The 23,990-nt window shown below is 44.5% G+C and overlaps 2 protein-coding genes across 2 annotated transcripts; one reads left to right on the forward strand and one right to left on the reverse strand.

Annotated features, from left to right (window-relative positions):
• Positions 1-3,744, forward strand: LOC139573849 (uncharacterized). Its single transcript, XM_071397773.1, has 6 exons — positions 1-130; positions 1,418-1,501; positions 1,622-1,951; positions 2,211-2,438; positions 2,516-2,612; positions 2,738-3,744. The coding sequence occupies exons 2-6, from the start codon at positions 1,450-1,452 to the stop codon at positions 2,772-2,774; spliced, it is 744 nt and encodes a 247-aa protein (XP_071253874.1). The 5' UTR covers positions 1-130; positions 1,418-1,449; the 3' UTR covers positions 2,775-3,744.
• Positions 3,745-8,344: 4,600 nt separating this feature from the next.
• LOC139573848 (tektin-2-like) lies at positions 8,345-22,491 on the reverse strand. The gene is made up of 10 exons (XM_071397772.1): positions 21,742-22,491; positions 18,363-18,520; positions 18,079-18,204; positions 17,450-17,655; positions 16,327-16,470; positions 15,861-15,975; positions 10,939-11,046; positions 10,081-10,224; positions 8,985-9,064; positions 8,345-8,790 (listed from the first exon to the last, which is right to left on the reverse strand). Exons 1-10 carry the CDS (start codon positions 21,788-21,790, stop codon positions 8,595-8,597), a joined length of 1,326 nt encoding a protein of 441 aa, XP_071253873.1. The 5' UTR covers positions 21,791-22,491; the 3' UTR covers positions 8,345-8,594.
• Between the last annotated feature and the right edge of the window lie 1,499 nt (positions 22,492-23,990).

Below are 23,990 nucleotides of genomic sequence, written 5' to 3' on the forward strand. Positions count from 1 at the left end.
ATACAGTAGCTATTTTAAGTGCCAGTAGGCATTGGGTTTGATGTCCTTCAATCAGGAAACATTAGGCAAGAAAATAGAAATACATCAAGCTGCCCTATACGGTCACCCTACAGAACATCCAAATGAAAAGGTAAGCTATGAAGACATGTCTTTTGTATTACTGAATAACCTGGATGCCGCTGCTTTTAGTTGTCATATTTGCCATTCTTCGGCATGACAAGTTGAAAGGGGTGCTACAACAGAATCACTGGCACCCAGGCAAGTGTTATAATCAACAGTAACCGTGAGCTCAAGGTTTAACTAGCCAACTGAGCATATTATCTTGTTACCATGGCTTTTGGCCATGTTTAGAATGTCTGCTTATATCAGGTACAATATAATGAACGGAAGGGATTGACAGGAAAATGATACAGTATTATGTAATATAGGATGCCGCCACATAAATACATTTGGTGTCTCATTGTACAGTAATACAGAGCAGGTAAAAAATACGCCAGAAAGGTTTGAATATTTTAATAGCAATTCTAAATGCTCTGAAACTGCTCTGAATGCGTACTATTGTTTAATATATTTTGTGGTGGTTAAGTTTCTCTCCTCATTTGATAGGAAAGAAATTATCACACAAGTCAGAGTTATACTTAAACTAAATATTAAATCACTTAATAAGGGAGCAGGTCAATACAACACACTCATAAAGTGAATAAATTGAGTGCTCTACAATAATGATGGCTGGTCGACGAATCACCCTCAGGTGAAAAGTACAAAGGTATTTTATAGCCAAGATACAGCCCTTTCAACCTACATGACGAACAACAGATGTATGGAATGGGTCACAAGGTTAAGATTTGTATGCAATATACTTATAATTCACAGCAGACAGTATCTGCTATAAAAACAGTTTCATTGTGTAGAGAGACCAGTGTCTGGCCCCCCAACTCCATACTGGAGCCATGTCTCCCTGGTACCGTTTAGAACAGAAACATTAACTCATGCTCTGAAATGTGGTCTCTTTAGGCTTTATCCCCCAAAAGACATCATAAATCTCCTGTCAGTGTTATCTCCCAGAGGCTCATCCTCAGTAGAACACACACAGATGAGCGTTCCAACAACCCCTTATTCTGTTGCATAAAACAACCATTTGATGCAATAATAGCATTATAACATAATCTTCTAATTTCCACCATACTATGTTGCCACAGAACCATCTCTAAGGGAAAAAATGTATGTCAAGCCCATTGAAACACATTTTATGCATATACTGTAGCTAACAATGATCAAAATACAGCTTGTTGTTGTTTGATTTGAATAGCATTTTGCCATCAAATACATTAGGGGGATATGCCTCTGCCCCTGACAATGTGAGTGATAGAGTGCACGTTGAAATGCTGTTGCAAACTCTTTCACTCTTTGTCCTCAGCATTGTAAAATCTAAATAGCTCTGCAGATGTGATGGAAACACAGCATATCCTGGTCTGGCGTATTTGTCTGATCCTGGCCCTCTGTGAGTTTTCAAAAAAATAATCCACCATCTGTCAGTAAGATATTGCCCTGCAAAAATAACTTTATGGTGCAGTAATGTGTACATAAGACGTACAGTAATTCCTTGTCTATCTTTCCTCAGTGCCCCACCCACACCAATGCCTGTCAGTGCATTTCCAGAACAAGGGTCTCCTTTATGTGGCTCCGGGGAGAGACCTGGTCCTGCGGGCCCAGTTCCAGATTACACCAACAGAGAAGATCATCATGGTGATTTGGGACCGCCAGACTGAGAAGGGTCAGGGACAGGTCAGGCTGGCCGATCACCAAGAAGCACCTGGCAATCCTCTAGACCAGAAGGGGGCCTTATTTAGGGTGGAGAATATAAGTTCATCTAACTATGGAGTCTACACCATCACTGTGACTGACCAGATGGGGAACGAGCAATCAGCAAATATACTTGTTAGAGAGATTGGTGAGAAACAGCTACACCAATAATTCTGGTCACTACCTAGATTTAGTTTGGGTCAAATACTGTGCAAACTAAAAAAGTCACATTACCTTGACATTAGCCTCGGTCACAGGCTTTCACCTCACCTTCCGAACAATGTGAGTGAAGCCTGGGTACCGAGGCTACCCTTATGTGCAGAACTATGTAAGGATGCAAAAACCAATATAACTATATTTTGACTATTTGTTCTGCCTAACTTTTTCTCTCCCTCCCTCTCGCCTAGTTGCTGCTCCTGTGGCGTCTTTGTCGCTCCAGTGTGAGGTGGCCAATGACAGGGCACAGTGGGACAGCCCTGTGTTTTCCTGGTTGGTGGATGGGGTAGAGCTGTCCAATCAGACAGCCAATCTCTCTGCAGATGGCAGGAGACTCTACGTGTCCGGAATGAAGGGCCACAACTACACCTGCGTTGTCAACAGCAGTCTGGGGACAAGTGTCACATACTACGTCACTGGTATACATGCATTATGATTATTCATTATGACTATTTTGAGTTTCTTTTGTCTTTCATGCTTCTTTGCTGTTGCCTAGATTCTCCTACACCATCCCAAGGTAACCAATCCTGGAAGACTCTATGTGGTGTACTATTGGTCATCATCATTCTAATCCCATGTGGATATCTCTCCTGGTAAGATTACAGAACATCTCCCTGGCTTGTCTTTTACAGTAATACATTCATTTGGCACATTAATAAACTCCCGGTATTGTTTTTGGTACGTGCACTCTTTTGACATTGCTGTGTGTTATTAACAGGAAATGCGTACAGCGGAGGACGACTGGGACAATATGACCTTAGGAGGTCCATCGCGTTCCATTATCAGTCTTATTTATGACACTTTGTTACACACTGCACGATCACACAAGTCTTTGGCACATGCGGAGACAGTGATATGAGGAGCTTAAGGTAATATTCTATTGCAACAAGTCACACTACCAGATCAAATATAATTCCTATCAAGAGCTGTGGCCCTATTCACCATCAATAAAATATATTGATATGCCTATTTATCAAATTAAAATTGTATTGGTCACATACACATATTTAGCAGATGTTATTGCGGGTATAGCGAAATGCTTGTTATTGGTGTATTTATATGCCTATTTGTGCTATTTATTTATGCAGTGTCCACACATATTTTGACTAATTATATCTTTGAATCATTTTTTTAAAGTACTGTAGGCCATCACATTTACATTGTGCACATGTACAAATATGTTCAAATTAACCTAAACTTAAACCTACTTTTGTGATGCCTATGTATGCTATAAAGCAAATGGGGGGGAAAATGCACATTATTGTGACGGTGCATGTGTGCATTTAACCTATTTCATAACCTGTGAGGAAATCTTTGTAAGCGTCCACTTTGCTACACTTCCATAGGAGACAGTGAAGAGACATAGAAACACAGCACCTATTTAATAGCGCCATCCACTGGCTTGTTTTAGAAATTCCTCTATTCATAATATCACTTCAAGGTGCAACTTTGGTTTTAGAAGTGGGGGGTGTCTGCATGGTCATGGTCCTACCTGACCGCTCGGAGGCGTCTGCATGGTCCTAAAGAACACCGTTGCCTCGTTTTGTATGACATTCTAATGACAAAACTGGGGGGGACAAAAAAGCTAATTCAGAATGTGGGGGGGACATTTCGTTCATGGATGTCATTGTCATTCACAGAGATCTTGAATTGAAAATACTGTACCGTATTGTTAATTGTTTTTGCAAATGTAGATAAGATGATTTAATTAAAGTCGCAATCCAGTCTCCTTTTCACCTGATTTACTTAACAAAAGGCACTTTGTGGTCCAGGTATGTCCATGACATAGCACAAGTGGAAGGTGGGCCTTTCTACATTTGTTCTCTATTGCTCCTCTATTGTTTCTGCAAGCAAAGGGGGAGACCGATGACATTAGAGGGCACTATCAGCCCAACTCCTTGAATGGCCTACTCCAAGCACGAACCACCGCATTTAACCTTGGCAAGGCGACGGGGAATATGGTAGAATACAAATAGAGTAGTTCCCTCCGCAAGGCAATCAAACAGGCAAAACGTCAACATCGAGACGAAGTTGAGTCGCAATTCAACAGCTCAGATATGACACATATGTGGCAGGGTCTACAGACAATCACGGACTACAAAAGGAAAACCAGCCACGTCGCCGAGACCGCCATCTTGCTGCCAGACAAGCTAAACACGCTCTTTGCCCGCTTTGAGGACAACACAGTGACACCGACGCGGTCAGGTACCAAGGACTGTCGGATCACCATGGCCGACGTGAGTAAGACATTTAAACGTGTTAATCCTCGCAAGGCTGCCAGCCCAGACGGCATCCCTAGCTGCGTCCTCAGAGCATGCGCAGACCAGCTGGCTGGTGTGTTAACGGACATACTCTCCCTATCCCAGTCTGCTGTCCCCACATGCTTCAAAATGGCCACCATTGTTCCTGTACCCAAGAATGCAAAGGTAACTGAACTAAATGACCATCGCCCCATCCTGACATGACCGTCCAGCATGACAATGCCACCAGCCATACTGCTCGTTCTGTGCGTGATTTCCAGTCAGTGTTCTGTCATGGCCAGCGCAGAGCCCGGATCTCAATCCCACTGAGCACATCTGGGACCTGTTGGATCGGAGGGTGAGGGCTAGGGTCTTTCCCCCAGAAATGTCCGGGAACTTGGTGGAAGAAGGGGTAACATCTCACAGCAAGAACGGGCAAATCTGGTGCAGTCCATGAGGAGGAGATGCACTGCAGTACTTAATGCAGCTGGTGGCCACACCAGATACTGACTGTTACTTTTGATTTTGACCCCCCCCTTTGTTTCAGGGACACAGTATTCCATTTCTGTTCGTCACATGTCTGTGGAACTTGTTCAGTTTATGTCTCAGTTGTTGAATCTTGTTATGTTCATACAAATATTTACACATGTTAAGTTTGCTGAAAATAAACGCAGTTGACAGTGAGAGGACGTTTCTTTTTTTGCTGAGTTTATATGTCTAGAACGAGACAAGGAGCGTGCAGCTCTGGTCATCTGAGGTGATTGAGACAATAGGGTGTTTCAATCTGCGTCTTCTGAGGAAATGATGTCTTCCGCTCTAAGAGATGTAAACTTCCCTTTGTGTTTGATGGAGGTTTCCACAGAGGTTATGTGATGTAACAACAAAGCTTGACAAACATCACTTCAGACAGAACTGTCATGTGCTCTCAGTCACTGGTTGACTACCTGATGAAAGTCCTCTTCACTTCATACTAAATATAAATGTAAGAAATCATGAGCTAAGTCATGAAAAGCATAGAAACCAACCGTATCAGTGGTTAGCAGTGGAGGCTGGTGTCATTTTAAATTGGAGGACAAGCTCATTGAAATGGCCATTCATTCCACTCCTGCCATTACAATGAGCCCTTCCTCCAATTTCTCTCTCCATCAGCCTCCATTGAAGGTTGGTAAGGTATTGATTTCCAATCACCACAGGCAATACAATAGCAACCTATGATCATGTTTCTGTCCCCAGTGACTTGTGGGTACCAGTGCGTGTCGGTCCACTTCCAGACCACGCAGCCGGTCGATGTACTCCCAGCCGGACGTCTAGTTCTCCCGGTCCAGATCGACCGCGGTCCCAAAGAAAAGATCTCCATGATAACCTGGGAGCGGGAGCCAGAGAACACAAAAACTCCAGGGAATCCTGGGAAAATTACGTTGATTACGTTCCCCGGTCAAGAAAAACGCTTGGACGGACGTCTGAGTTTGGAGCAGCAGGGGTCAATACTGAAGCTGGAGGGCTTTGGCGTGGCGGACAGCGGGGTGTACATCGTGACCGTCACTGGCCAGGCTGGCGTCAAGACCTCTGCGCAGTGTATCGTCAAGGAGTATGGTACGACGGTCAACATGGTCTCAGAATATATCAAAATTGTGACTTTTAACTGTTGTTCTATGTCACCTATGCTGACGCATGACTTAAATGTAACTATAATGACGTGCTAGTTATGTGACAATACGGCTGACAGACTTTCGGATTACGTTGCTGTTTTGAATACATTCCTAGATATTCCTTCCTGTCCCCTGGAGTTATGTTCTTATAGACGATTAACTGTTGGGTCAGTTCTGCCTAAGCTCATTCTTTGTCTTTATAATATAACTGTATGCTTCACTGCAGTCCAACACTCAACTTTGAGTCGGTAATATTTCAGTTTATCAGTCCAATGACTGTCTCACGCAATCACTCTTCAATAGTTCCAAGCTCTATATTTGTCTCTGTCAAATGTCTTCTTTCCAAGTTTCTGATGTGGTTTCTCCTCACAGCCTCGTACTTCTCAAGTCCCCGCCACCAAGCCTCAGTAGACAACACGCTCAACTCACACTGTTACTTCACAACACAACCAACCTCTGTTCTCTCTCTCCACTCTTTCTCCTCTTTGAGACAATTTTCAGTTGCAACTTCCAAATCTCACCTCTCTCACACCTGGTCTCCTTCTCTGTCTCTTGTCTTTCCTCTCAGAGGCTGTGCACCACCCCTCAGTGAGAGTGAACGCATCCCACTCCTCCCTGTTCTGTGTGGAGACCTGGGGAACAGACCGTAAATTCAGCAGCTCCACGAGCGGGCAGCCATCGCCGATGCTGTGGGACACGTGTCGCCTGATGGGAAGACCCTGTTCATCTCCTCCTCCCCCATCTGTGGTCACTTCACCTGCATGGTGAGCAACAAGCTGGGCCACAGCTCTGCCACCTACACAGCAGGTATGGAACCCCACGCACTAACTAACCCCATCTGTCTCTCAGTCTCTACACAAACTCCATCTCTCTCATGCCTGATTCATACTACAGGGCCAAACCAAGCCAAGCTGTACTGGCCTGTACTGGCCTGGTTACGCATCCACCATACTGTTTTTGTTTGGAACCGTGAAAGGATCACGTTGGCCCTATATTGTGAATCAGCCGTAAGTTTACACAAACTCCATCTGTCTGTCAGTCTCTATGCCGGTGGTCACCCACCCTGGTCATGAAGAGCTACAGTGTACGCAGACTGTCCCTCTAGCTAGCGCAACTCAAGGCTGAATCAGATGTGGTTGTGCTAGGTTGTAAGAAAACCCTGCAAACCCTGTAGTTCTCCAGGACCAAGGTTGGTGACCAATGTTCTATGTAATAGTAGTGCAAAGCATGGGTAAGAAATCTCCTCTCCCCTTGACAGACAGAACAGGTAAGTAACTTTTCCTCAAAGGCCTTGTCGAATGCAGAAACAGTCGACGCCCAAGCTAGTGCCACACCATTCATATCCATTGAATGTACAGCCTTCTCCGTGGGTGTGCGTGGCGTGCCCTGTGTAGCGTTCGGGTTAATATGTACACTGTCTATATTTCGAGAGCCAAGTCCGAGTGACTCCGAGGCTGTCCTATGGACAACATAACATTATCCCATACTGTGTTGTCGTGACCTTGTCCTGCTGGTCTGTGGAGCAGTGCTCGCTTTTCTACTGTGGAGGTACGGTAACAAACTGACAGTCACACAGCGCAGATACAAATTTCATTTTGAGCTACGGTACATACTGTAAGATAAAGCCGTATATAGCAAGGAAACAGAGGTCGCTGACAGACGGCAGAAGGGAAAAGATAAAATAATTTTTTTAAATCAAAGGGATGGACACCTCAGAATGGGAAGCTACAATATCACATCAAGGCATTTCACGCTTGACATAGTCAGTTGATATTACAATTATTTTGTTTATTCTATCAGTGCAGTATATGGGCGGCAGGTAGCCTAGCGGTTAAGAGCATTGGGCCAGTAACCGAAAGATCGCTGGTTCGAATCCCTGAGCCGACTAGGTGAAAAATATGCCGATGTGCCCTTGAGCAAGGCACTTAACCCTAATTGCTCCTGTAAGTCACTCTGAATAAGAGTGTCTGCTAAATGACTGAAACATAAAAAATGTTCCGTGTGTGGTTGTATTCACACATATTAGCGCTTCTGTTGGTTTCTGTTTAGGAGACACAGGCGATAGAGGATATGTACACTTCAGGAGCATTTTGAGGACAACTAGTAATGGTGAACCATTGATTACAGTTCCCAAGTACTTTCGCTACACTCCCCTACTCAAAGATGGATTCATAAAAGGACAGTAAGTGTGCAAAATGCTTTGGGAGGAGCTTCCTTCCCTGTGAGCAGCAAGACCTTTCAGTGCATTGGAACAATGTGGAGAGTGAACGGCTTGTTGGCCAATTGACGAGTTCTAAAATTGGAAAGATCAACTTTTGCCCAGTGTGTTGCCTGTTTTTGTAGTAGCAATCATTTTTACCCCGCCTCTCATTGTGCCGAACTACACTTGATCGTTTTTTTTATATAACGCTCTCAAATGATCCGTTTTGAAAACAATTCCTTATTCTGTAACTTTTATATATAACTTTTATATATTTTAAACATATTGTATATTTTGCTGCGTATTCTTTGTAATAAAAAGCACATTTTAAACTGTGTGAGGCTTTAGTTAAATTGGTCGCTATTGTAAATCCACAATTCAGTCAGGGAATGGGAGTCAAAGTACAACCGCTCCATACATAGTGGATTTCAAAACGCTTTACGGCCAGGAATGAAAGGGTGCGTGCGTTCGTGCGTGTCCTCCTCATCAGTACATCTCTCTGGTGAAGCCGGGGATGGGGACGGTGACTCCAGGGATGATCTTGACAGTCTCAGCCTCAGACAGGGTCTCCAGGTGCTGGCGGATGAGGTCGCTGCGCTGCTCCAGCTCCAGGGCCTCCTGCTTCCTGGACAGATCCTCTCCCATGCAGGCCTGTTGCTCCTCTAGGGACTGCAGAGAGTGCCTGGTACACAGGGTCACAGAACAGCAACACAGGGTTAGATGGTGTGTGTGTGGGGGGGGGGGGGTCCCTTACATTAAACGGCAATATGCTATGAAAGGGAGCACATCATATGTTGAATATGCTGTGAAAGAGTCACACGCGGTGGATATATGATGTGCTCACTTTCATAGCAACTCAATAACACATACACTCACATAGACTTGGCTAGATTCTGCTGTAATGCTTCTATGGTGGCTCCCAACTGTTTAGCCTCTTCCACCAGTCCAGAATGCACCTACAGAGATCCCAGAGTCAAGGTATGGACACACATTATATACTGAACAAAAATATGAACGCAACATGCAACAATTTCAATGATTTTACTGATTTAGAGTTCATAGAAGGAAATCAGTCAATTAAAATAAATTCATTAATTTAAGGATTTCACATGACAAGGCATGGCGCAGCCATGGGAAGCCAGGCCTAGCCAAACAGAATGAGTTTTTCCCCACAAAAGGGTCTGCGGTTGTGAGGCCGGTTGGACGTACTGCCAAATTCTCTACAACTACATTGTACTTATGGTAGAGAAATGAACATTCAATTCTCTGGAAACAACTCTGGTGGATAATAGCAGTGGATAATCCTGAAATCAGCATGCCAATTGCACACTCCCTCGAAACTTGAGACATCTGTGGCATTGTGTTGTGTGACAAAACTACACATTTTAGAGTGGCCTTTTATTGTCCCCAGCACAAGGTGCACCTGTGTAATGATCATGCTGTTTAATCAGCTTCTTGATATGCCACACCTGTCAGGTGGATGGATTGTCTTGGAAAATGAGAAATGCTCACTAATGCGGATGTAAACTAATTTGTGCACACAATGAGAGAAATAAAATTAAAATTGCACATGGAACATTTCTGGTATATTTTACATCAGCTCATGAAACACGGGACCAACACTTTACATGTTGCGTTTATTTCTTTTGTCTAGTATCCTATGACAAACAGAGACACTGCTCCTTTTCCATGATCAACCTTTACAACAACTCAGGTCCTCTGAAGGGTCAATCTGTGCAGGCTTTCATAGAACAAACGTCTGAACACACAACGACCCCCAGGACCAAAGAATACCCATTCCTGCTTTACAAGTTAGAATCAACCATAGAAATAGAATGAGTAGAACGAACATTACCATTCAAGTCAATTTTCCTTGACTTGTGGACCGTCGGTCATAGTGAGTGTACTGTCAAATTGCCCTGGATTGAGGGGCTTTTTCCGCATTACAGTAATTCTATTATTATGGTTCTACCTGGTCTCGGCAGAGGTCCACTCCGGGCCTCGAGTTCCTGTTCTCCAGCCTGGTATGGACCAGCTTCAGGGGACACGCCGTAGCCAGCAGCTCCTGCTCAAGATGATTGATGTCCCTCAACAGCTCTGTGATCTCCTCTCTGGTCTGGTGGGACATACAGAGCCAAAGAATCACAGAGTTAGCACTGAGAAGCCTGAGAAACCTCCCACAGCTAAGAAGGGCCGTCTAGAATTGCCCTCTTTGCCTTCTAAACTCTATGCTAGTCAATACTACCTTATCACGATCTATGTTCTCTATGGTTCTTGGTCGAGCCTCTAGCTCTCACACAATAGCTGATTCATAGATTCCACTTCTTGTTCGGACCTACTGTACTCTACTGTATATATGATGTTACTGATCCAGAACACATTCATGAGAAACCTAGGCGATCTGCCTTCCCTGCATTGACCCCAGTCTTATCTAATCCCTCCCTGTGCATTCCAGGCACTGCTATTGTTATTGCCTCTGGAGTGGACTTCCTTACCAGGACTATATGTATTCATGTCTATGGAGATGGATAGGGCCCAGTGGAGCGCTAACAAAGGAAAATGGCTGTACTGCTCTGATTAGAAGGGAGATCAGTTGAAGGGTGGAGAGAGCAGCTTTAGGTCAGTGCGTCTCAGAGAGACGTCTAATGGGTTTAGTGGATGTATAGCATGAGAAGGACCCAGTGTAAGAGCTAAGCATGTCATTAACACTTAACAAGAGCCTTTCTAAGGCTTAGCTCTGGATACATTGTGGTACATTTAGTCAAAACAGTATTTTGCATTGAAATACATTTTCCATTGTGCGCCCTAATGAGCAGGACTCTGTACTCACAGCCGTGTGCTGCCAGTGCAGCTGACTGCAGGCCTGCTGGAGCTGGTGGGCCCTCTTGCGCAGGTTGAACCCAGTGGTGATCCGCTGTCCCTCCAGGTCATTCTGGCTCTAAAGGGACATAAGAGATGGGGGCATCAGACACCACACAGAGGAGAGAGATGAGTAAGAGTCTTACGGTGCAGTTATAAGGAATATGTGGCCCGTATTCAGAAAGTCTCAGAGTAGGTGGGCTGATATAGGATCAGTCTTGACTTTTAGATCCTAATGAATAAGATTATATGGACCAGGGGGACCTGATCCTACAGTAGATTACCACTCCTACTCTGAGACACTCTTGGAGAGGATGATCTTGCTATACTTAGATACACGTCAGTTTATGAAAATGGCCAATCATGTCAATTTTTTGGGGTGTAACATTTCTTTCAAACTTATCCCAAAAACATGCTTATGATGTTTTCAAAAGGGGATAACAATGTCCTCTTCAGACTGTGTGAGTGAGAATACCAACAACCCTCTGGAACACATTACAATCCCCTCGTAAAGATGATCTACAGCATTTATTGATCAGAGTCCCGTTCCTGTTGAATGCTTCTGTACTGTATATCGATCAGGATGATATTCTTCGGATACAGTTTACACCGCTTCAGCCTGAGGCAAATAAAACAAGTGCTACCTCATGCCTTTGAAATAAACCCATATGTCCTCCTGAGACAATCCCCTACACCAGCATTCCAATACAACAGTTACTGAAGTCCACTTACTGGTGTCTTTGCAATACATTCATGTCCATAATTATTGGCACCCTTGATAAAGATGAGCAAAAAAGACTGTATAAAATAAATAATACAAATTCTGAGCTATATTGTATATAATATATGACCGTAGCGTCTGACCATAGCACCGCCTGGAGTTTGATGAACGCCATTGGCACTTGAATTGGAACCGGTGCTATTTGGCCACATATACAGCATATACAGAAGCATACAGTGAATTTGGAAAGAATTCAGACCCCTTGACTCTTTCCACATTTTGTTAGGTTACAGCCTCTCCTAAAATGGATACCAAAACAAAAATCCTCATCAATTTACACTCAATACCTGATAATGACAAAGCAAAAACAGGTTAAGAAATTTTTGCAAATGTATTAAAAATAGAAAACTGAAATATATTTACATAAGTACTCAGACCCTTTACTCAGTACTTTGTTGAAGCACCTATGGCAACAATTACAGCCTTGAGTCTTCTTGGGTATGAAGCTACAAGCTTGGCACACCTATATTTTGGGAGTTACTCCCATTCTTCTCTGCAGATCCTCTCAAGCTCTGTCAGGTTGGATGGGGAGTGTCACCACACAGCTATTTTCAGGTCTCTCCAGAGATGTTCAATCGGGTTCAAGTCCGGGCTCCGGCCACTCAAGGACATTCAGAGACTTGTCCCGAAGCCACTCCTGCGTTGTCTTGGCTGTGTGCTTAGGGTCATTGTCCTGTTGGAAGGTGAAGTCTAAGGTCCTGAGCACTCTGGAGCAGGTTTTCATCAAGGATCTCTCTGTACTTCATCTTTCCCTCGATCCTGACTAGTCTCCCAGTTCCTGCCACTGAAAAACATCCCCATAGCATGATGCTGCCCTCACCATGCTTCACCGTAGGGATGGTGCCAGGTTTCCTCCAGACGTGACTATTGGCATTCAGGCCAAAGAGTTCAATCTTGGTTTCATCAGACCAGAGTTTCTCATGGTCTGAGAGTCTTTAGGTGCCTTTTGGCAAACTGCAAGTAGGCTGTCATGTGCCTTTTACCGAGAAGTGGCTTCCGTCTGGCCACTCTACCATAAAGGCCTGATTGGTGGAGTGCTGCAGAGATGGTTATCCTTCTGGAAGGTTCTCCCATCTCCACAGAGGAACTCTAGAGCTCTGTCAGAGTGAACATTGGGTTCTTGGTCACCTCCCTGACCAAGGCCTTCTCCCCCGATTGCTCAGTTTGGCCGTGCGGCCAGCTCTAGGAAGATTCTTGGTGGTTCCAAACTTCTTCCATTTAAGAATGATGGAGGCCACTGTGTTCTTGAGGACCTTCAATGCTGCAGAAATGTTTTGGTACCCTTCCCCAGATCTGTGCCTCGACACAATCCCGTCTCGGAGCTCTATGGACAATTCCTTCGACCGCATGGCTTGGTTTTTGCTCCGACATGCACTGTCAACTGTGGGACCTTATATATACACATGAGTGTGCCCTTCCAAATCATGGCCAATCAATTAAATTTACCACGGGTGGACTCCAATCAAGTTGTACAAATATCTCAAAGATGACAAATGGAAACAGGACACACCTGAGCTCAATTTCGAGTCTCATAACAAAGGGTCTGAATACTTATGCTTTTTATTTAATACATTTGCAAAAAATTCTAAAAATCTGTTTTTGCTTTGTCAATATGGGCTATTGTGTGACGATGGATGAGGAATTTTCTTTATTTAACCCATTTTAGAATAAGGCTGTAACCTAACAGAATGTGGAAAAAGTTAAAGGGCCTGAATACTTTCCAAATGCACTGTATACAGAAAAGTATCTCATACCTACGGTAAAATATGGTGGTGGATCTTTGATGTTATGGGGCTATTTTGCTGGTACTGGGGCCCTTTTTAAGGTCAATGGAATCACAAACTTTTTTTTACCTAGTAGTAAGTACCAGGACATTTTAACCCAAAACCTTGTTTCCTCTGCCAAGAGACTGACAACTTGGCCGGAAGTGGATCTTCCAGCAAGACAATAACCCCAAGCACTAATCAAAATCCACAAAGAAATGGTTAATTGACCACAAAATCAACATTTTTCAATGGCCATCTCAGTCTCTGGACATACATTTACATGAGTCATTTAGCAGACGCTCTTATCCAGAGGGAGTTACAGGAGCAATTAGACCTGAACCCCGTTGAAAACCTGTGGTATGATGTGAAGAGGGCAGTTCATAAGAGCAGACGAAGGAAATCAAGGATCTGGAAAGATTCTTTATGGAGGAATGGTCTAAGATCCCTCACAATATGTTCTCCAATCTCATAAAACATTTTAGAAAAAGGCTCAGAGTCGTTATCCTCGCAAGGGGAGGGTGCTGGAGTACTGAAAACAGGCGTGCTAATAATTTTAAACCCCATCTTTGTGCAGTTTTGTTACACAACACAATGCCACAGATGTCTCAAGTTGAGGGAGCGTGCAATTAGCATGCTGACTAAGAATGTACACCAGAGCTTTTGCCAGAGAACTGAATGTTAATTTCTCTACCATAAGCCAATGTAATTTCTCTATTGGAGGCCAATGTAATTTTAGAGAATTTGGCAGTATGTCCAACTGGCCTCATAACCGTAGACCACGACGTGTAACCACGGCAGCCCAGGACCTCCACATCCAGCTTCTTCACCTGAGGGATGGTCTGAGACGAGCTACCCGGACAGCTGATGAAACTGTGGGTTTGCACAACCAAACATTTCTGCACAATCTGTCAGAAACCATCTCAGGGAAGCTCTTCTGCGTGCTCGTCGTCCTCACCAGGCTCTTGACCTGACTGCAGTTCGGTGTTGTAACCGACTTCAGTGGGAAAATGCTCATCTTCTATGGCCACTGGCACGATGGAGAAGTGTGCTCTTCACAGATGAATCCCAGTTTCAACTGTACCAGGCAGATGGCAGACAGCGTGTATGGTTTGCTGATGTCAACATTGTGAACACAGTGCCCCATGGTGGCAGTGGGGTTATGGTATGGGCAGGCATAAGCTAAGGACAACGAACACAACCGCATTTTAGCCATGGCAATTTGAATGCACTGAGATACCGTGACAACATCCTGAGGCCCATTGTTGTGCCATTCATCCGCCGCCATCACCCCATGTTTCAGCATGATAATGCACAGCCCCATGTCATCAGGATCTGTACATAATTCCTGGAAGCTGAAAATGTTGCAGTTGTTCCCTGGCCTGCATACTCACCAGACATGTCACCCATCAAGCATAATTGGGATGTTCTGGATCGACATGTACGACAGCGTGTTCCAGTTCCCGCTAATATACAGCAACTTCGCAAAGCCATTGAAGAGGAGTGGGACAACATTCCACAGGCCACAATCAACAGCCTGATCAGCTCTATGCAAAGAAGATGTCGCACTGCATGAGGCAAATGGTGGTCACACCAGATACTGACTGGTTTTCTAATCCAGCCCCTACTTTCTTAAGGGTATCTGTGACCAACAGATGCATATCTGTATTCCCAGTCATGTGAAATCCATAGATTAGGGCCTAATGTATTTATTTCAATGGACTGATTTCCTTATATGAACTGTAATTCAGTAAAATCTTTGAAATTGTTGCATGTTCCGTTAATATTATTGTTCGGTGGTATATATATTGATTTTTAAAGTATTTTCATTCTATTCAAACGGGGCTAGCATGAAATGAGAGAGGACAGAGAAGGAGGGAGATGCAGAATAGGGTATGGGCCGGGATTTGTACCCACTCTGGCTAGACCAGCCTCAGGCTAGACCAGCCTACAGTTTGAAATGGGCAGCAAGCATATTATTAAAATGCAGTCCAAAAACACTTAGAAATACCAAACATCCTTTTTTTATTCGTTTGTTATGGGAGTTGCCCTATACGCCTAATGGAATCAGTTTCCATACTACGTAAAATGGTCTCTGACTGTACATCCACACGAGCCCCCACCCTCCCCAGTTTCCATTCCCCGACCCTGACTTCCTGTGCTACTAATAACATGTATCGCTCTCCTCCTCCCCTAATACACAGATAGTTCCACCCACACATTATTTTGTAGGAGTAGGTTGAAGTTGCCCCTAGACACTGATCTAAGCTCAGTCTTGTGTTTTTACCTCTAATGGTTAAGGTTAGGATTTGGGGAGGGTAAATTGATCCTAGATCAGTCCTCTAGCACCTGTATCCTTGTAGAGGTCATGGTCTCCCTCAGCTGTAGGGAAGCCTGCATCTCCTCCTCAGCCCGGGTCACGTTGTAGTGGGTGAACTGCTCCCACTCTTGCTGTGTGGAGGCACTGCAGGGTACAAGACAATACATCAGCCACAGTTATACATTGGTAAGTACTGTACACTATAAGTACTGTGTTATAAATTAGAAAAGGTTTCAGGTTTAGAGGATCAGAAGAGGTTTAGTGGTTCAAAAGAACATAAATCAAGATTTAGGTAAAGGCTGAGAATTTGTCTGCCATTGAGTGTTCTGCTATCTGAACACCAATACAAAGTATTTAGGGGTGACGATTATGTAAAACAAAATTCCAAGATATATCCTAGAAATATACAGTATAATTTCACTCATGATCATCTCCTTTATTCTACACATGTTGACTCAGTAGGTTGACAAGGCACTACTCTGCTCCCGTCCTTACCTAGTGGGTACGTAGGTGGGGTCAAGCTTGAAGGATATGTCAGGTGACCTGTCTGTGAGTGACAGGCATGATAGGTCCACATCCAGGGCTTCAGTCTTGTTGGTTAGGTCAAAGTTCAGCTGTTGGTGGGCTTCCTTGAGACAGCTTGAAGTTAAATGGAATAAACTTTATTGATGCTACATTGCTAAGAAGGGAAATTAGATGAATCACCCGCATAGAAATATAGACACACAAGTATACATCAGTAGAGATCCTATTAAATTACTAGAGGGGATATGTCATAAACCCTCATAGCTCCAGAACGGTATGATAATGGCAGCCGTTTTGGTCAGGGAGAAATCCAAATGGAATGAATGGCAGTAGAGGCATACATGATACATTTCCTGCTTTTACTTATGCAGGAAAATAAAAGAAAGGCATGTGATGTATCAGAAATTGTGTAAAAGAATTGTCAACCTAAAATATTGTCATATAATTATGAGTACAGTTTACACAGGTTTTAGACCAATTTTCTGTATAAATAGCCTCTAAAATATCATCAACTGATTTCAGCCAGTGTATGGCTGTGGACTGACTGCATTGTTTGTATGGAATATTGGCATATTGGCAGTTAATTTGAAAAGATAAAACTGTTTGGCTAGTTAGCTAATAAACATACTGTGAAGATGATCTTTAAATTGATTGTTTTCACAATATTTTAATCACAGCACTGGCTGCCCAACTCCCTGACCAAGATGGCTAACCTTTTATACCGTCATAAGATAGTTAATGTCCATTCTAGTGTTCGATTTCCTAATTATATGCAAACATCAGCACACATAGGCTACAGAACGCAGTTAACGAATCCTGTCAAATTTGCTGCAATTCATCTTAATGAAGCAATTCATCTTAATGAAGCAATTCATCTTAATGAAGCAATGGTGAAATTAAATCAAGATGACACACATGCCTCAAATTGTCAGTACCATCCACCCGTTTCGGTTTCAAATCGCATTATCCTTTATTTTTAAGAGCAACACAGCTGCCTGTTAGATAGAAACCCTTTATGTTCCATGGTTCAATTAAACCATATCCCGAGACACAACCAAAGACCTTCGGCAGTTAAATCTCTATCCTGTCTTACCAGAGCTGCTCGAAGGCCTTGCTGATGTGCTGCTGCAGCTCTTGCTGCATGGTGTCAATCTTCTGGGCCTCCCTCTTCAGCTGGCCGTCCAGGGGGTCACTGACCAGCTTGCTCCCCCGCCGGCCCTCTCTCTGGGTCAGACACTCCACTACCACTTCCAGGGGCAAGACCGTTTCCGCCAGGGCCCTCTCCGTCTCTTCCTTCACCTGGGAGCGAGACAGAGACAGACAGACAGACAGGGTTGACAATACAGATTGTACTAAACGCCCAAGGTAGATCCGCTAGATGATTAAACATGTGTGCTATCATTCATTGTCAACAAGCACACATACTTCCAGACAGAACAAAAATAACACCCCTCAGGCACAATTAGATTATGATTATCTTACTTAATAAGGGTAGGATTTGGGTAGAGTAGACTGCACCAGACTACACAACAATGCATACAAAAAGCATAGTAGGATGTGGATTCCCTAAGGTCCCTAGAGTTAACAAATTAGGGACACTGACAGATTGTGTTCTGTGACATGTGTACTACAGTATAAGTGTTGATGATGTTTTTGGATAGTAAAGTGAGTTGAACATTAAGTAGTTCTCCCACATTTCCTGCCATGACAAGTATTAGTGACCTGTGTCAGAGCTTTGATCTCTCTTTCCATTGCCTGTATGCAGAACTTCAGTCTGTCCTTCTGCTCGGTGACCTCATTGATCCTGTCAACCAGCCTGTCTCGGCTGTCACTCTCATCCCAGCGTGTCTGACAGAGAGACGGAGAAGAGCCCACGGTCACACACAGTATTACTTTGTTATTATGGGGTATATATGTGAACATGAGTTGGTCATCTCTCTGTCAATGCATTGCCTGCTGGCTGGCATCAGGCATCCATAACAGTCCCTGTCTCTCCGTCTCTGTACCTTACAGGCTGTCTGGTGCCTCAGGGCCCGCCCCTCCTGCCTTGTCTGCTGTGAATGGTGGCGTTGGTGCTCGGCGGTGTCCGTGAGCAGCTTGTTATTGGTCTCCCAGTCTGTCACCCAGTAACGCTGACCGGGCTTCCTACTCGTAATGGCCATTCCTACCAACATAAATAGACAGCTTGAATTGAGTTAGTCAGTCAAAGGTTGTAGAGACGTGTATTATGCAGGTCTAGATCCTCCCATCAGCAAAGGGAAATTCCTTTCCACTAAAATTACATTTTTGAGAGTGTTATAATCCAACCATAATGTGCACAGGCTGTTATAGCACTTCCTGATGTGAACCAACTGGCCTAAGTTTCTACATTTGTTTTCTGAGTAGAGTGTTGGAGGCTATTATGTAAAAGGCATCGCCGAAGTCAAGGATCGGTAGGATAGTTAGTTTTACGAGGGTATGTTTGGCAGCATGAGTGAAGGAGGCTTTGTTGCGAAATAGGAAGCCGATTCTAGATTGAATTTTGGATTGGAGATGCTTAACGTGAGTCTGGAAGGAGAGTTCCTAGTCTAACCAGACACATAGGTATTTGTAGTTGTCCACATATTCTAAGTCAGAACCGTCCAGAGTGGTGATGCTGGTCGGGCGGGCGGGTGCGGGTAGCAATCTGTTGAAGAGCATGCATTTAGTTTTACTAGCATTTAAGAGCAGTTGGAGGCCACGGAAGGAGTTGTATGGCATTGAAGCTCATTTGGAAGTTTGTTAACACCGTGTCCAAAGAAGGGCCAGATGTATACAGAATGGTGTCATCTGCGTAGAGGTGGATCAGAGAATCACCAGCAGCAAGAGTGACATCATTGATGTATACAGAGAAAAGATTCGGCCCGAGAATTTAATCCTATGGCACCCCCATAGAGACTGCCAGAGGTCCGGACAACAGGCCCTCCGATTTGACACACTGAACTCTGTCTGAGAAGTAGTTGGTGAACCAGGCGAGGCAGTCATTTGAGAAATCAAGGCTGTTGAGTCTGCTGATAAGAATGCGGTGATTGATTGAGTCGAAAGCCTTGGCCGGGTCAATGAAGACGGCTGCACAGTACTGTCTTTTATCGATGGTGGTTATGATATCGTTTAGGACCTTGAGCGTGGCTGAGGTGCACCCATGACCAGCTCGGAAACCAGATTGCATTGTGGAGACGGTACATGGGATTCGAAATGGTCGGTGATCTGTTTGTTAACTTGGCTTTCAAAGACTTTAGAAAGTCAAGGCAGGATAGATATAAGTCTGTAACAGTTTGGGTCTAGAGTGTCTCCCCCTTTGAGGGAGATGACCGGGGTAACTTTCTAATCTTTGGGGATCTCAGACGATACGAGAGGTTGAACAGGCTAGTAATAGGGGTTGCAACAATTGCAGCGGATGATTTTAGAAAGAGAGGGTCCAGATTGTCTAGCCCAGCTGATTTGTAGGGGGTCAAGATTTTGCAACCCTTTCAGAACATCAGCTATCTGGATTTGGGTGAAAGAGGAGCGTGGTGGCTTGGGCAGGTTGCTGCGGGGGGTGTAGAGCTGTTGGCCGGGGTAGGGGTAGCCAGGTGGAAAGCATGGCCGGCCGTAGAAAAATGCTTGTTGAAATCGTAGATTTATCGGTGGTGACAGTGTTTCCTAGCCTCAGTGCAGTGGGCAGCTGGGAGGAGGTGCTCTTATTCTCCATGGACTTTACTGTGTTCCAGAACTTTTTGGAATTAGGGCTACAAGATGCAAATTTCTGTTTTAAAAAGCTAGCCTTTGCTTTCCTAACTGACTGTGTGTATTGGTTCCTGACTTCCCTGAAAAGTTGCATATAGCGGGGGCTAGTCGATGCTAATGCAGTACGCCACAGTGTGTGCTGGTCAAGGGCAGTCAAGTCAGGAGTGAATCAGGGGCTATATCTGTCCTTAGTTCTACATTTTTGGAACAGGGCATGCTTATTAATGATGGTGAGGAAAGCAATTTTAAAGAACAACCAGGCATCCTCTACTGACGGGATGCGATCAATATACTTCCAGGATACCCGGGCCAGGTCGATTAGAAAGGCCTGCTCGCTGACGTATTTTAGGGAGTGTTTGACAGTGATGAGGGGTGGTCGAATGACTGCGTACCCATTAGGGACGCAGGCAATGATCACTGAGATCCTGGTTGATGACAGCAGAGGTGTATTTGGAGGGCAAGTTGGTAAGGATGATATCTATGAGGTTGCCCATGTTGACGGATTTAGGGTTTTACCTGGTAGGTTCCTTGATAATTTGTGTGAGAGTGAGGTCATCTAGTTTAGATTGTAGGACGGCCGGGGTGTTAAGCATATCCCAGTTTAGGTCAACTAACAGTATGAACGCTGAAGATAGATGGGAGGCAATCAATTCACATATGGTGTCCAGGGCACAGCTGGGGGCTGAGGGGGGTCTATTACAAGCAGCAACAATGAGAGACTTGTTTCTGGAAAGGTGTATTTTTAAAAGTAGAAGCTCAAACTGTTTGGGCAGATACCTGGATAGTAAGACAGAACTCTGCAGGCTATCTCTGCAGTAGATTGCAACTTCCGCCCCCTTTGGCAGTTCTATCTTGACAGAAAATGTTGTAGTTGCAGATGGAAATTTCTGAATTTTTGGTGGCCTTCCTAAGCCAGGATTCAGACAAGGCTAGGACATCAGGGTTGGCGCAGTGTGCTAAAGCAGTGAATAAAACAAACTTAGGGAGGAGGCTTCTGATGTTAACATGCATGAAACCAAGGCTTTTACGGTTACAAAAGTCAACAAATGAGAGCGCCTGGGGAATAGGTGTAGAACTGGGGGCTACAGGGCCTGGGTTAACCTCTACAACACCAGAGGAACAGAGGAGGAGTAGGATAAGGGTACGGCTAAAGCTTATAAGAACTGGTCGTCTAGTGCGTTGGGGACGGTAAATAAAAGGAGCAGATTTCTGGGCGTGGTAGAATAGATTCTGGGTATAATGTACAGACAATGGTATGGTAGGATGTGAGTACAGTGGAGGTAAACCTAGGCATTGAGTGACGATGAGAGAGGTTGGGTCTCTGGAGGCACCAGTTAAGCCAGGTGAGGTCTCTGCATGCGTGAGGGGTGGGACAAAAGAGCTATCTTAGGCATGTTGAGCAGGACTGGGAGCTCTACAGTGAAATAAAACAATAATAACTAAGCGAAACAGCAGTAGACAAGGTATATTGACATTAGAGATAGGCATAAAGCAATCATGGGTGTTGGTCGGGAGAGCTTAAACAACAACGGGTAAATGGCGATGAATGGGCAGAGAGGGTCAGTTAGGTACACAAAGGACCTGAGTTCGAGGCTGGGGCCGAAAGATCAACAAAATGATGTACAGTGTTATTGAACAGACCAGCAGGCATCAGCTGTGTAGCCGAGTGATCATAGGTTCCAATGAGCATCAATAGGTGAGTCAGGGAGCAGTTCGGTAGTCGCTACTACGCTAGGCGAGCGGGAGACACGGCGTTCAGAAAGCTAGCGGGCCGGGGCTAGCAGATGGCTCTTTGGCGACATCACAACGGAAAAGCCTATTGAGACCACATCGGACGATTACGTCGGCAGACCAGTCGTGATGGATCAGCGGGGCTCCGTGTCGACAATAAAGGGTCCATGCCAATTGGCAAAAGAGGTATTGCAGCCCAAGAATTAGCTGGTATACTCCGTCGGCTGGCCGGGAGATGGGCCTAGCTCTAGGCTAGCTCAAGGCTAACTGGCGCTTGCTTCGGCACAGAAGCATTAGCCAACAGTAGCCACTTGGTTGCGATGATCCGGTGTAATGGTCCAGAGCTTGCGGCAGGAATCCGGTGATGTGGTGGAGAAAAGCAGTCCGATATGCTCCGGGTTGATATCGCGCTGTGCAGACTGGCAGGTAATTGTCCGAGCTAAAGCTGGCTGGTGTCTGAGTTAAAGGTGAAGACCACTATTAAAAAAAATTGCAGATCCGTACCACATTGCGCGAGGCGGGTTGAAGGAAAGTATGTTTAGTTCGTAGATGGAAAGTGTGATTAAAATATATAAAGAAATTAAAAACAGACTATTTACAGACTAATTAACACGGGACAAAGCAAACACACGTCCGATTGCTACGCCATCTTTGTGCACTGACTGTTCCACGGAGAGATATGAGTGTCCTTGAGGATTCATTCTGCCATAGACTTAGTGAAGGATAAATGTGACAAAAAATGGGATTTTAGGAGTTTCAATTCAATCCATCCCATATTTTCCAGGAGGGTTGAACTGGTTCAGTGCACTCGGGTACACTTTCCATTTTCATTACAACCAGTTTGTTATGATTCATTTAATTTGAGGCAATGGTGGAAAATGAAATAAAGTTCAGTTGGTAGACTAGATTGTATTCTGCATTCCCGTGGTTCTTAACCTGAAACGTTGACAGGTTCAGATTTCCAAAGTAGGCTAGGCTATACTGTACCCTAGTCCTAGTCATACATGCTTATGACAAATCTTACAATACATTATAACGGCGTCATAATGCATTGTACAGGTGTATGGTTGCAAAGCTACTGGTAATTTCCTAAAGTTTCTGTAATCTTAGGTAATTTTGATAATTAGTAGGTAATCTATGGTCATTTATACTTGAATAACTTAAAATATAAGTATAAGTATACACTACATGGCAAAAAGTATATGGACACTTGCTTGTCAAACAGCTCATTCCAAAAACATGGGCATGAATACGGAGTTGGTCCCCCTTTGCTGCTTTAACAGCCTCCACTCTTCTGGGAAGGCTTTCCACTAGATGTAACATTGCTAATGTGACTTGCTTCCATTCTGCCAGAAGAGCATTAGTGAAGTCAGGCACTGACTTTGGGCAATTAGGCCTGGCTCGCAGTCGGCTTTCCAATTCATCCCAAAGGTGGGGTTGAGGTCAGGGCTCTGTGCAGGCCAGTCAAGTTCTTCCACACTGATCAACAAAACATTTATGTATGGACCTCGCTTTGTGCATGGGGGCATTGTCATGCTAAAACAGGAAAGGGCCTTCTCCCAAACTGTTGCCACAAAGTTGGAAGCACAGAATTGTCTAGAATGTCATTGTATGCTGTAGCGTTAAGATTACCCTTCACTGGAACTGAGGGGACTCCCCCAAACCATGAAAAACAGCCCCATAACATTATTCCTCCTCCACCAAACTTGACAGTTGGCACTATGCATTTGGGCAGGTAGTGTTCTACCGGCATCCGTCAAACCCAGATTCGTCTTTTGGACTGCCAGATAGTGAAGCGTGATTCCTCACTCGAGTCCAATAGCGGTGAGCTTTACACCACTCCAGCCAACGCTTGGCATTGTGATCTTAGGCTTGTGTGCGGCTGCTCGGCCACAGAAACCCATTTTATGAAGCTCCCTTCAAACAGTTCTAGTGCTGGCGTTACTTCCAGAGGTAGTTTGGAACTCGCTAGTGAGTGTTGCAACCAAGGACAAGGACCAAGGCTTCAGCACTCGGAGGTCCCGTTCTTGTGTGGTTTACTACTTCGCGGCTGAGCCGTTGTTGTTCCTAGACATTTCCACTTCACAATAACAGCACTTACAGTTGACCACGGCACTTCTAGCAGAGCAGAAATTTGATGAACTGACCTGTTGGAAAGG

This window comes from Salvelinus alpinus, chromosome 4 (assembly GCF_045679555.1).
Source record: "Salvelinus alpinus chromosome 4, SLU_Salpinus.1, whole genome shotgun sequence".
Classification (NCBI taxonomy): domain Eukaryota; kingdom Metazoa; phylum Chordata; class Actinopteri; order Salmoniformes; family Salmonidae; genus Salvelinus; species Salvelinus alpinus.

Bases quoted from the DNA above. Each gene is read 5' to 3' on its own strand.
- LOC139573849 (XM_071397773.1), top strand. From the start codon at position 1,450: ATGGAAACACAGCATATCCTGGTCTGGCGTATTTGTCTGATCCTGGCC. The intron at 1,952-2,210 runs GTGAGAAACAGC...CCTCTCGCCTAG, and splicing joins TATACTTGTTAGAGAGATTG to TTGCTGCTCCTGTGGCGTCT. The intron at 2,613-2,737 runs GTAAGATTACAG...TGTTATTAACAG, and splicing joins CCATGTGGATATCTCTCCTG to GAAATGCGTACAGCGGAGGA.
- LOC139573848 (XM_071397772.1), bottom strand. From the start codon at position 21,790: ATGCTCATTGGAACCTATGATCACTCGGCTACACAGCTGATGCCTGCT. The intron at 18,521-21,741 runs GTCTGTTCAATA...TTATGTTGGTAG, and splicing joins TACACAGCTGATGCCTGCTG to GAATGGCCATTACGAGTAGG. The intron at 18,205-18,362 runs GTACAGAGACGG...TCTCTCTGTCAG, and splicing joins GGCACCAGACAGCCTGTAAG to ACACGCTGGGATGAGAGTGA.